The sequence below is a fragment of the Musa acuminata genome, chromosome BXJ1-11 (genome assembly GCF_036884655.1).
Source record: "Musa acuminata AAA Group cultivar baxijiao chromosome BXJ1-11, Cavendish_Baxijiao_AAA, whole genome shotgun sequence".
Lineage (NCBI taxonomy): Eukaryota > Viridiplantae > Streptophyta > Magnoliopsida > Zingiberales > Musaceae > Musa > Musa acuminata.
Window position 1 is genome coordinate 26,310,954 of NC_088337.1, and position 13,602 is coordinate 26,324,555.

Here is a 13,602-nt window from a genome sequence, read left to right on the forward strand (position 1 = left end):
TATAAAGATAAATAAATATCTGAAGACCTGTGTGAGATTAAATTGATAAGGGATACAGGATGGAAAAGTGGCAAATAAATAAGGTTCGTGTTAATTAAGCTGAGTATATATATTTATGAGAGATTACCAAAACATGCTATTTTTTTTTTGTCTCACAAATAGTTCATAAATTTCAAAACCTTAATATTACCTTTTTTTTATTATTTCCCTCCTTATTATCTTTAGAGTGGTTATAAGTTAAGAACCAGTTAAATAAAATCAAATTAATAATAAACCAAAATATTTAAAAAGTATAATTAGGAAATATTAAGTATATAAATTAAAAAATAAAATTAAAGTTATGGTAAAAATTATAAAATAGGAAAATATTAAATATTTTTTAAAAAAAAATCCTCTAACTTTGGGTTTTTTTTAGAACATCCCAAATTTAAAAATTTCTCATAGGGTTTTTTTAAATAATTATTTTACCTCTAACCGCTCTTCACCTGAAAACCAAATGTTAGGGATTTGATTAAATAAGATAAAATAAATAATAAAACTAAAATATTTAAAAATAATTTTAAAAATTTATAAAAAAGGAAATATTAAGTATATAAATATAAAAATAAATTTAAATTATGTTTTAAAAATATAAAATAGAAAAAAAATTCTGGAACTTTATTTAAAAATACATTTGGAGCCAAATAGGAAAACAAGTGGAAGGACAAAAAAATTTAAAATTTGTAAAAGAAGAGTTCTTCAAAGGCAAAAAAACGTCAAAAGAGTATTTTATATATATATATATATATATATATATATATATATATATATATATATATATATATATATTCATCGGTTGGTCCCTTCAACCAATTGGGTCGTCACAGTGGAGAGAGAACACGGGAGAGCAAAGCAGAAGGCAAACACTTCCGTCGCATCGTCTTCGCCAGCTCCGATCTCCCCAACGCTTCCGCCGCGGGCGCCGAAAGCGGATGGCCGACAGTGGCGGTGCTGCCTCCCCCTTGGATACCACCACCGGCCGTCGAGTTAATTCCAACTCTTCGCCCTCCCTGGACGGCGCCTTCCTCCTCCAACTCCTCCAAAACCCCCCGCAACCCTCCCGACCCTCCGCCTCCCACTCCTCCTCTTCCTTTCCCCACCAATGGTTCGACCCCGCCGTCGCTGCCGTCGGGCCCATCGACTGCGACCCTCGCCCCACTCCGCCGCCGCCTGGCCACTTCTCGGCGCCCCTCCTCTTCCACTCCCCTCCATTGTCCTTGCCTCAAGGCCTGCCGCCGGCCCTGTTTCCGCCGCCGGGATTCTTTCCTCTCGGTGGCGGTGATGCCGCCAGCTCCTCCCGTGGTCCAGGTAATCAACCCTTCTTTCCTCTTGACCAACAGAGATTAGGGGTTTCCGCTGGCGTCGTCCATCCTCTTGCTGCCTCCCCTCCAAGTAGCGATCTTGTTGGAATTCTTGGTCACCCGCCCAATGATAGGAATCTCGTGGATCAGACGGCGCCAAGAAGGAATATTTCGAGCTCTCGGGGCAGAGAAGATCGGAGTTCTTTGAGACCCCCACCAGGATTTCAGAAGTTGCAGAATGGCAAGAAATCAACGAGTCGGAGTAGTGATGGCGGAGAGATTCAGTGGAAGCCGCGGGTTGACAGATCCATTGGGTCTATTCATAGGAGCCATCAGTTCCACACCGACGAATCTAATCAGGACGCAGAGCGTCAGGCTATCAAAGAAGAAAATGGAGATAGAATGCACAAGCTGGAGATCAGAAACCAGGGTACACACGTTTCTTTTTACACCAAAAGCAAAGGTTCAGGTGACGAGGATAAATTATGGGAATCAAAGATGAATTCTACAACGTTGAAGGTTGATCGTGAAGTCAACAATGTCATGACACATATAAGCAGTTCGGGGTCTAAGGTAAATCATACTTCTAAATTAGAAGCAGTTAACTTTGTCTGTCAATTTATTATACGTGTAAGAGCACTTTGTCTAAGGTAAATCATAATTTCAAACCGGAAGCAGTTAATCACAGGTGTTAAATTACTATATGTGGAATTTATTCAGGTCCTTTTACTCATATGTTGCCTGGATATATTTCAAAGAAGCCATCAGTGCAAAGGATAATCATCATATAGTTTTTAACCTAAATATAATGTGATCATGAATAAAATTATTTGTAATTTGACTTTATTTCCAGTTCCCAATATTTTTGTTTTTTTAATTAGAATACATTTCTATTACATTAAATGATACGCATGATGTTTATACATAGATTCGAACCTGAGACCTATCATTTTATATAATAACGCACTAACCAATCTGGTTGTCTCAACAGAGACAATATTTTAGTTTTTTACTCTTGTAATTTCTGTGTCTTTTTTTTCCACTACCACTAGAAAAATATTATAAGGGATGGTTGTATATACCTAAGGACTCAATCCCATTGAAGTTTATTAAGAGTGAATTACCAAATTAGTGGTCCACCTACTGGATATCTTAGCTGATCTAATCAATAAGCATTGAGTAAATTTTTTAGTTGGCATTGGCTTTAAGCAGTTCCCTGACATACTCTGGTAATTAGACCTCCCTAGATCTACTTGTGATGGAAACATATTTGCATTACCATTCTTTTTCATATTTTGTTCCTAAATCTTCCTTCGAACTTTTTTTCTCCTGTCATTGCTTTATCTCTTATGTTTTACATAAAATTTTAGGTTTAAGGGAGATAAGATGCTAATGTAACATAGATCCCTTTATGTGTTTTCGAAATGAAATAAACTTACAATTAAGTGCTTTTTTCTGGAACTACTATTGGATAAACTGGTGATGTTCCACCTCCTAAATTCTTATTGGAAAAGCCAAGGTTTTGAAACCCCTATATGTAGGTCTGAGGTTTGTTTTTTTTCCTTTAGACCTATGTGAGTAATTAACACAAAATAATTATTTTTTGTTTCTTACTGTATTTTGAGTACCTCGATGACATTTTGCAATTTTTTTGTTCAGGACTCTAGGTCAGATCATTTTAGAGGGCATCATGTATCAACTCAACGAATGAGGATTCAGAGAAGGGCAATCCGATGCCGCCATGACATGGAGGCATTGAATTCCAGTTTTCTTTCAATTTTTGAGTCATTAGTACCTGCAGAAGAAGAAAAAGCCAAGCAGATGCAATTTTTAATATCACTGCAGAATTTGGTGAATAAAGAATGGCCAAATGCTAAGCTTCACCTTTATGGATCATGTGCTAACTCTTTTGGAGTCTTGAAGAGTGACATTGATGTCTGTCTAGCGATTGATGATCATGACTTGAGCAAATCTGATATTTTGCTAAAGTTAGCAGATCTTTTACGGTCTGGTAACCTGCAAAATGTCCAGGTAATCTGCATGAATTCTCTTATAAAATTTCCAAATTGCTCTGAATTGCATTCAGATGGCTAATTGTTTAATGTGCAAGTTATGCTCACATCAGTAAGCTATATCTTTAAGTTTTGTGTTTTTCCCCTTTTGTTTGGTTGAGTGCGAGGGTCACATTTGGCTTCTACTTTCTGTACTGAAATGTCTATCCGTCCTAAATTCTTATAAATGGTTGATGAAATGGCATATTTTCCACTGAAAAACTGTCTCGTGTAGGTGCATGTCTTGCATTGCAAAGTTGATGTTTTATTTACTTTTCTTGATTCCCATGTGTAATGATTTGAGAAGATTTTCTACTTCTCTTATAGGTTGACATTTCTGTTACGGGTTACCCAGCCAAGTGATTTGTCATTGAGGATGCATACTTTTGCAAGACTGCATACATGATGGCCATTGCATTGCAATTTTAGAGATCGCATGGCAGAATTTGAGCTTATTCTCTCTCTAAGAACTACTGAGCTTTACGGCTACCTAGTAAAAGCATGTGAACTGGGTGTTGGGATCCTTAAGAAAGCATTATCCTTGTGAATGATATGTGCCCCTTAATTGTGTAATCATATTCAGTTATATTCTATTGAATAATTAGCTTTCATAGACATAGCCATCACAACTACCACCTATTCTCTTCTCTTATCCCTGGGTCCATTGAAAAAAGATGGCCTTGTTCATCTAAACATAGAGTATCATTTAGTTTTCCTTCAAACCTTTAGATATATTTGAGGGATTTCTCTTTTGCACTCTTTTCTAAGAAGTGTGCAATATGAAAGCCTGTAAAAGAGAAGCGATAAAGTATAAGAAACATTTTAATATTCCATGGATTCTAGAATTAAAGTGTCGCCTGCATCTCAGTTTTGACCATTAGCTAGCATGTGCTGGCATGACATGGCACCTGTCGTTGCTAGCGTCACCCACCCTTGAGAAAAAAAGTGCAAAACACAATTGGATTATTTTTTGTCTCCTTCAGCTTCTGTCTCCATGTCCAAACACAACTGCAAATTTAGTTGGTGTTAGCAGCAAGTCAAGGTGTTGCATGGAAGAAACCTCTAGATCAAAGAGAAAGAGTAGGTTTCATAATTTAAATAATCTATTGGACTGGATATGTCCAGTTCCTGGTCAGAGTGCTGGTTTGGTTCTATTTAATAGCTTGGTTAACCTTATGCATAGACTCAGGTTTGAGCTTGGTCTGATCTGGCTTTTGACTTTTTAGTCAATACATCTACTAGTAATTGACAATTTTAGTCTTGGAAGATATCTTGAGTATTACATAAAGAATGTGACAGGATGCCACAAGAAAGTTGCAAAAAAGAATGATGCCTTATTCTCTTTCTTATGATGGGATTATGACGTAATGACAACCTGTTGTTCTTCATAATTTTTATCACTTTTATTAGCAGTTTAAATATTTGCTACATTGAAACATCGTAGGTTGAACAGAATATAATGTTTTCTCTTATAGCTGATTTTTATTCATGCTGTGTGCTCTTTTTATTCTTTTGGAACATTTTCCTCTGGTAAGTATTTGGCTCCATCAGCTCATTTTTTAAAGAGTCAGAATAAGATGTTAATAAAAACAAAAGAAGACAATTTACATATGATCATGGCCTAGTGCTAACTATGATGAAACAATGTTTGTTCTATATTATTTGGAGCATTTCAAGTTGATTTGTTAAGTTTTTTAATGTTGCAGGCACTAACTCATGCTAGGGTCCCTATACTGAAGTTGATTGATCCAGTTACCGGACTTTCTTGTGACATATGTGTGAATAATCTTTTAGCAGTTGTTAACACAAAGCTCCTGAAGGATTATGCACAAATAGATAAAAGATTACAACAATTGGCTTTCCTCGTGAAACACTGGGCCAGGTCACGCCGTGTCAATGAAACATATCAAGGGACACTTTCTAGTTATGCGTGAGTTTCATTACCACTCATACATGTTTGAAATCCTTTTTCGTTTTTGGGCATGCAGTGACCTAATACTGATGTTGATTATGAATTTTGATTTCTTTCCAGCTATGTGCTAATGTGCATTCACTTTCTACAACTTCGCAAACCTGCAATTCTTCCATGTTTACAGGTATGTAGGCTCTTGGTTTTCTCCATGGGATTGTATGATCTATAATGAACAATTGTTTTTTAAGATTTATATTTGCTATGTGATAATTCAAGTCATTATATATATCCATGAAAAGTGCACTTATGATTAGTTTTTGACTCAGAAGGCTAAGCTGTACATGATCTTTATTCAGTGTTTTAAGATGAATTTTCTAATATCTACATAGATACAAAAATGAAATTGCCCTACTTTTTGTCCAACTTGGATGCAATATCTTCTTTTAATTTTCTAATATGCCACCAGTCAGTTTATCGGCTGACAATGAGAATCTATGTGAATATATGTTATTGTGTATCCTGTTAGCCACCTCCATTATTAATACTTTTCAGATATTCTGAAAGGTTATTTAAGTGGCAACTTTGCCAAATCCGGCTGTTGTAATAGCTAACAATTGAAATTTTGTTGAGTTATGCTCCGAGGTAGCAGACAATTTAAAGCTGTTAACCTTAGCAAGAAAATGGGTAATTGATGAGGCTAAAACCATATATAGCTTGCAGCATGACTTAGTTGGGCATAAAATTTCTTAAAATTTTAACTGAAAAATGTTAGGATACTAATATGACTGGTCTATTACTTCTAGTATTTCATATCAAGAGGCTAAGTTTCTGGTTTTGGTCATTCAGCTTGTGTTGGAGCAAGCTATATTGGTGTTAGGTGTCTAAGAGTCCAAAAGAATCTAATATAGAAACTTCAAGAAATTTGAGGTGTGATATGTCAGTGGAATATATATTATCTTGTGAACTTACCTTCTGTGCGATGAAAAAAATCAGTTGGACCTATCATTTGATAATTTTGTTTGTTATTAAATCTGTTTAATGTAGTCCAGTGACTCTAAACGGATTGGGCAGATTGGGCCAACCTTAACACAAGGGGCACTTACACTTCGCAACACTGGTTACACTTTTCCAAACCTGAAGTTGGATGCCTAAGCTTGGAATTTCTTTGAAGCCTTATCCAACCAACTTCAGGTTTGGTGTACTTTGGGTTGGTTATTTCGGTGAGGGTGCTATGTTGGATAGAATTACTCTAGTCGTACATAATAAAATAAACAAGGTGAGTTATATGTAAAATACTGGATTGGGATTTAGGTTAGTGTTAATGCATGCCCAGCTGAAGTTGGAGCTGTGTTAAGGTTTATAATCCTAACAGATTTGGCTAATTTGTTCAAAACCCAACCCAAGGTCTCTTTCTCTCTCCACACACACACATATATGTAGATATACATCTCCATGTGAATATACAATTTTAATAGATAGAGGGAGACAAATACTCATTGGACAAAAAGGCAACTTTTCTTGACAAGTCAATGACCAATCAACATCTTGAAAATTAGTTATCCAATCATTGATATGATTATGCATTTTTGGAATCTGAAGTATTGCCATCAAAATTAAAAAAAAGGGATTAATGTCGTACCATATTTTTGTACTAGTTGATATTCATATTTTTATTATTTATTTTTTCGGTGGTGTCGGATGGTATGCCTATACTGCCTGCTATACTTGTATCATACCAATCCAACAAAGTGTTGAAACTTGTCTCAGATAAAAAATTTTGAAGCTTGATTGCCTTATCAAAATCATGAGATTGTCTGCTTGCTGATCTATCAAATGATGCAAAAACTGAACAATATAGCAATATTTAGTTCCATTGCAATCTTGTTAAATATGTTCCAAGGATATATTAAGTGTGATATCTTTGCAACTTATTTCTCTATTTGACAGGCAATGGATACAACTTACACTGTTACCATAGATAATACTAAGTGCACTTACTTTGATCAAGTGGAAAGGCTACGCGCTTTTGGTGTGAGGAATAAGGAAAGTATTGCACGGCTGCTATGGGCATTCTTCCATTACTGGGCATATCATCATGACTACACAAATGATGTTATATCTATTCGCACAGGAAGCATAATTAGGTAATGTCTTATCACTTTAAGAGTAAATTAGTAGTTTAATGCAAGCATGACATGTAGTATCTAACATGAATGCATTGCACTTTTGCCATCATACAGTGATCTTCAAATTATGCAGCTAATTCTTGTTTTTTTTAAGCTAGATCTGATATTCCAACTTACATTTTTCTGTGCATAATTTTATTAAGTTGTGTACATGACAATATCCACTTTTAGGTGCATGCAAAGATGGTTTTTTGGCTGTCCAAAAGTTGATCCATATATCACGACCAGTACCCCAAGACTCACACCAGAGGCAGATTGCTTCTTTTATGGATATCTGAAAATAATCTATATTATGTGAATGCAATAACCAGAAAGCGGAAAAAATAATATTGTCATATCTTAGCCATATACAAAAGTTCCCACTCGATATTCTGAAAAGATTGAGTAGATTTCAGCACTTTTATGTTAACAATTAGCAAAGAATTTTATTTGTCAGAAAATTTTATACATCTTATTGGCTTTAGTTATTTGGGTAAGAATACAAGTTCTTACTTATCCATTTCCCTTTTTTTTTGGCTCACTATTTTCCTCCACTCAACCTTTCTCCAATTGTTTGGCCTTAACAAATAGTCAAATGAGACAAGATTTGATGATTGTTTTGGATAACAGTGACATGAAGCTAAGAAATTTGCATGAATCTTTGGTGCTTCTGCTGGGATATTTATTAATCAATATAGTTTGGCACCTGTAACTGAGTTAAGAAGTACAAACTTTATCATTGATACTTCAGATAATTGTTTCTGTGTATACCATGTGCTAAATCCATAAGCAAATAGATCTCTGTTTTGGCTTCTTCTGAAATCTTATTTCTGCAACTTACCTATTCAATTCTCATTTTATTACATTTTAGAAAATTGCTGGTTAGAATATCAATTATGACTTTTCTAGAAAGCAGTTGGTGGTGCTTCAAAGAATGCTCTAATGTAGTAGTTAGCTTTGTTTCTTCTCTCTAACAACAAATGGTTGACTTGCAGTAAGCAAGCAAAGGATTGGACAAGACGGATTGGGAACGATCGACATTTAATATGCATAGAGGACCCATTCGATATCTCGCACGACCTCGGTCGTGTGGTTGACAAGTTCAGCATCAAAATCTTGAGGGAGGAGTTCGAACGAGCTGCGGATATATTGCAATACGACGCAAACCCCTGCGTCACCCTTTTCCAGCCATATGCAGCGGTATCACCCCCCAGTTGAATTCATTGGAGTCTGACAAAATGTTCCTTTAGGCTCCCACAGTTTATTTAACTTCGGTTAGTAGGAGCAGTTTTCTCTTCTTGGCTCCGTTGTGCATAGACTTGAGGTATTCTTCACATTGTTGTAAATTATTTGCTGCCCATTGCAACAACATATAGGGTGCTGGTGCACAAGGTTTAAGAAGTCGCGTAGTAAATGCTGATTTGATAGAAACCGGATGGCAGATCATGCGTGGTTCGAGTCATTCAGGATATTTTTATTAGAAAAAGTTCTATGTAACTCCCATCTCTATCTTGAATTGTTAACCATCTCTATGTAACTCCCATCTCTATCTTGAAAAAGAAATGTATAACTCTGACCTATATGTTTCAAATCAAACGGCATAGAAATTTTATATTAATATTTGGTGGGTTGATTTTGATACTTCAACTTAGGTTATCAATAATAGAAATTTATTTTAATATAAAATTTAAAAGAGTATAAAATGTTTATCGTGAAAACAATACTAGTTGATATTTATCGTGCAAGAGATGATTCACTTAATAAATTTTAAGGATATATGTTATGTTCTTACAATTTTAGAATATATAGAGATTATTTATTTAATAAATTTTAAGTTCACTATTTAAAATTGTTAAGATATTATTTTCCTTTTAGTGGTTATAAATTCAATATATTTATGATTCAATAAAACTTAACTTTTATATTATGTATAATGGCCTATATAAAATTAATTTAAATATTAAATTTGTAATAATCTTATAATCAAATATTAGAATGAAATGTAGTTTCATGAATTTTTTGAGATTATATATACTTATATTTGTGGGTCCCTTCATATTTCATATTTTAGTAGAGAGAGATTTTATAATCTTTGTAGATAATCAATTGAAATATGACTATATATATCTAATTCATATAAAGTCTTAGGTTATTGATACCTTTAGGTATAGATAAATGAAGTCAAGAAATAATTAGATAGAAATGTTAAAATTATTAAATCTAACGGGTGATAAATTTTTTTTTGATAAATATGATGAGTCTGAATATAATTTTGATTCTTTTGTTAGATTCCTATAATAATAAGATATTTATGCTTAATATGATTTATCATATGTGCGATAGTAGAATAAAATTGTTGAAAAGTAAAATCATATTATTATGGGAGCTTGATAGGTTATTCTTTTATATTAGAATCAAAATGAGAGAAAACTTAAGGATAATTATGTATATATTGAGTAAGGTTCTTTATAAGTCAATTATATCAACTCAAAATCCTTTTGAGTTGTGGACCAGTAATAAACTTAACTTGAGATATTTTCATATTTGAGATTATATTACAAGATAAAAATATTTAAATCACATAAAAAAAATTAGGTTTAAGGATTATTTTAAATATTTTATTAATTATCTAAAAAAATTCAAAGGGGTAAAGATTTTATTATTTTAATCATATTACGAGGATAATTAAATCTAGTAATGTAAAATTTCTAAAACAATGATAAAATCAATTGAAGTAAAAAATCTCAAAAGATTAATTTTGATATAAATGAGATATAAGTTGATACTCTTTTATTAGTTTATATTTGAGAGATTGTTGTTCCTCAAATTACCGAATGAATTGATGAGGATAAATAATAAAATAATATTGATAAACTCACACGTGATATTGATATCACTACTAATATTGATAAACTCTCAAGAGAAAAGGAGACATATCATTTTTGTTAATTATATGATATATATATAAGAAACAGATTATGATATAAAATCTAAGGGATCCCTTATTATTTTTAGGAACGTAATGATTTTGAAAAGTGATACGATGCAATAAAAGAAAAGTTAAAATTAATGAACCAAAATAGTATTTGAGAACTCATTAAATTATTCAATAATTATAAAAGAGTTTTTTACATAAACATGACTCAGAGTGAAATATCGAACGATATAACAACTAAACATATGATCAAAAATTTTACTTATAAAGAATACATCAATTATAATATTTTTTTATTTTTTTAAATGATCTCATTAAAAATTATCATAACAATACTAGCTCATTATGATTTTGAGTAACATGAATGTGAAAATAAGTTTTCTGAATGGGGATCTATATTTATATAGTTTAACCTATACGATTAATAAAAAAAAGAAATATAAAATTTAATATATAAATTTAAAAAATCCATCTTAAACAAACTTCTATACAATGGTATATAAAATTTTTTGATATTATTACATCCTTCATATTTAAGAAAAATACTATTGATCAATCAATAAATTTATTATATTGATCTTATATATAAATAATATTTTATTTATTAGTAGTGATCTTTGTTTATTGTACTAAACTAAAAAATTCTTCAATAAGAAGTTTAAGATGATTGATATAAATAAGATATTTTATGTTATTAACATTTAGATATTCAGGAATAGATCCTAAAAATTTCGTCATAAAAAGAGTATATTGATTGGCTCTTAAAAAGATTTAGTAAATAATTTTATTCAACAAATGATAAAAGTATAAAATTATAATTGAAACAAATATTTTTAAAATAATTTTAAAAAAATTTATATAAATAAAAATATTTTTTATATATGGACAATTGAAAGTCATGCCTTTGAGTGAATTGAATGATTTTGTCATAATAATACTTTTTATATATGCTCAAGCCTATGCTAGATCAAATATCAATTTTATAGTTAAAATATTTAGTAAATATTAAAGTTAGTCAAAAATAAAAATACTAAAAGACTGCAAAAAAAGTAATAAGATATCCAGAAGAGACAAAAGATTATATATATATATATATATATATATATATATATATATATATATATATATATATAAGCTTGAAATGATGGTATTTTCATGTGTTGATTCCATAAATTATCTTGATAATAGGAAGTCCACTTTACTATTTATATTCATATCAGTTCGAAGTGACATTTATGAGGAAAAATATAAAGTAATATATTATTACATTATTAATAGTGATAGCTAATTTTATAATATGCTTTGAGGCCACTAGTTAAACTTTATAACTTCAAAATTTTATGATTTAGTATGATTAGACTTAATTGTCAAATTACCAAAGATACTTTGTGATGTATTATGATAGTTTTCTTTTTTAAAAATGATAAATACTATTATAACTGATAGTTAAAGAAAAAATATATAAAAATAACTAATGTTAATTAAAAACTTGAGCTATACTATATTGATTGCTTATTCATTTATTTAAGATTTATAACCTAAAGTATTTGAAAGAATATATTTTTATGATCCGATTTATGAGCAATTCATAAAAGATAAAGTGATGTTTAAGTATACATTATAATTAGTATTTTTTTACATAATTAAAATTATTTATTTTTACTATCCTATTCATATTTATGTATGTATATAGTATAATTGAATGTAAATAATAGAATTATCTCGACAAAATAAATTACATGAGTTATTTTAGACTATATTAGGAAAGACTAATAATATTACAATACATAAAAAGAAATATGATATTGATAACACTCACATTGCTAATTAGACTTGATAGTGTTACTGTATTTATTTGCCTATATTTTTTTAATTCATGAATGAAAAAATGAATCTAATTTTCTTTATAGATTAACATTGCTATAGCTTTTAGATCCGACAATGCTTACGAATCAAATAAAAACCATTTGAATAGCATCATAAGACACGTACCATAAATTTAATTTTTTATTATTTGATTTTAAATTTTAACAAATTTTTTATACTCACAATTATGATTTACATGTTATAAACACATCTCATTAAGAAGACATGTTTTCCTCTGGCCTAACATGAATCTTCCTACTTTAATTGTCTTATCCTGATCGAAGCATCTTGTGTCACTAAAAACGCAGATCAAATCATAAATACTTATCAATTGGTTTCATCATCAAAATACGAGATTCAACATAAACCTCAAAAGTTTCTAAGACTATCATAAAAAGAATATATTGATTCAGTCTTAAAGAGATTTAGTAAATAGTTTTGTTCAACAAATAACAAAAATATAAAATTTTAATTAAAATAAGTATTTTTAAAATAATTTTAAAAAATTATATAAATAAAAATATTCTTTATATATGCATAATTGAAAGTCTATATGCTCAATCATATGCTAAATCAAATATCAGTTTTATAATTAAAATACTTGGTAAATATTAAAGTTACCCAAGAATAAAAATACTGAAGGACTACAAAGAAAGTAATAAAATATCCTGAATTAACAAAAGATTTTATATATATATATATATATATATATATATAATTAGATTAGTTTGAAATGATAGAATTTTCATATGTTGATTTCATAAATTACCTTGATAATAGGAAGTCCATTTTACGATTTATATTCAAATCAGTTGAAAGTGACATTTATGAGAAAAAAATATAAAGTAATATATTAGTACATTATTATTAATGATAGCTAATTTTATAATATGCTTTGAGGCCACTAGTCAAATTTTATGATTTCGAAATTTTATCTAATGATTTAGTATGATTAGACTTAATTGTCAAATTACTAAACATACTTTGTGATATATTTTCTTGTCTAAAAATGATTAATACTATTATAACTCTATGCATTACAGTATAAAATACTTTATGATCAAAGAAAAAAATATAAAAATAACTAATATCAATTAAAAACTTAAGCTCTATTATATTTAATTGATTATTGATTCATTTATTTAAGATTTATAACCTAAAATATTTGAAAGGATGTATTCTTATGATTAAATTTATAAGCAATCCATAAAAGATAAAGTGATATATGTTTAAATAGACATTATAATTAACATTCTTTTTTATTATTTTATTCATATTTATATATGTATATATTATAATTGAATGTAAATAATAAAATTATCTTAATAAAGCA

The 13,602-nt window shown here is 30.3% G+C and overlaps 1 protein-coding gene across 1 annotated transcript; it reads left to right on the top strand.

Annotated features, from left to right (window-relative positions):
• The first annotated feature begins 846 nt into the window (after nt 1–846).
• On the top strand, nt 847–9,086 carry LOC103971638 (UTP:RNA uridylyltransferase 1). Its single transcript, XM_009385702.3, has 6 exons — nt 847–1,913; nt 3,000–3,371; nt 5,098–5,321; nt 5,424–5,487; nt 7,251–7,447; nt 8,464–9,086. The coding sequence occupies exons 1-6, from the start codon at nt 972–974 to the stop codon at nt 8,684–8,686; spliced, it is 2,022 nt and encodes a 673-aa protein (XP_009383977.2). The 5' UTR covers nt 847–971; the 3' UTR covers nt 8,687–9,086.
• The last annotated feature ends 4,516 nt before the right edge of the window (nt 9,087–13,602 follow it).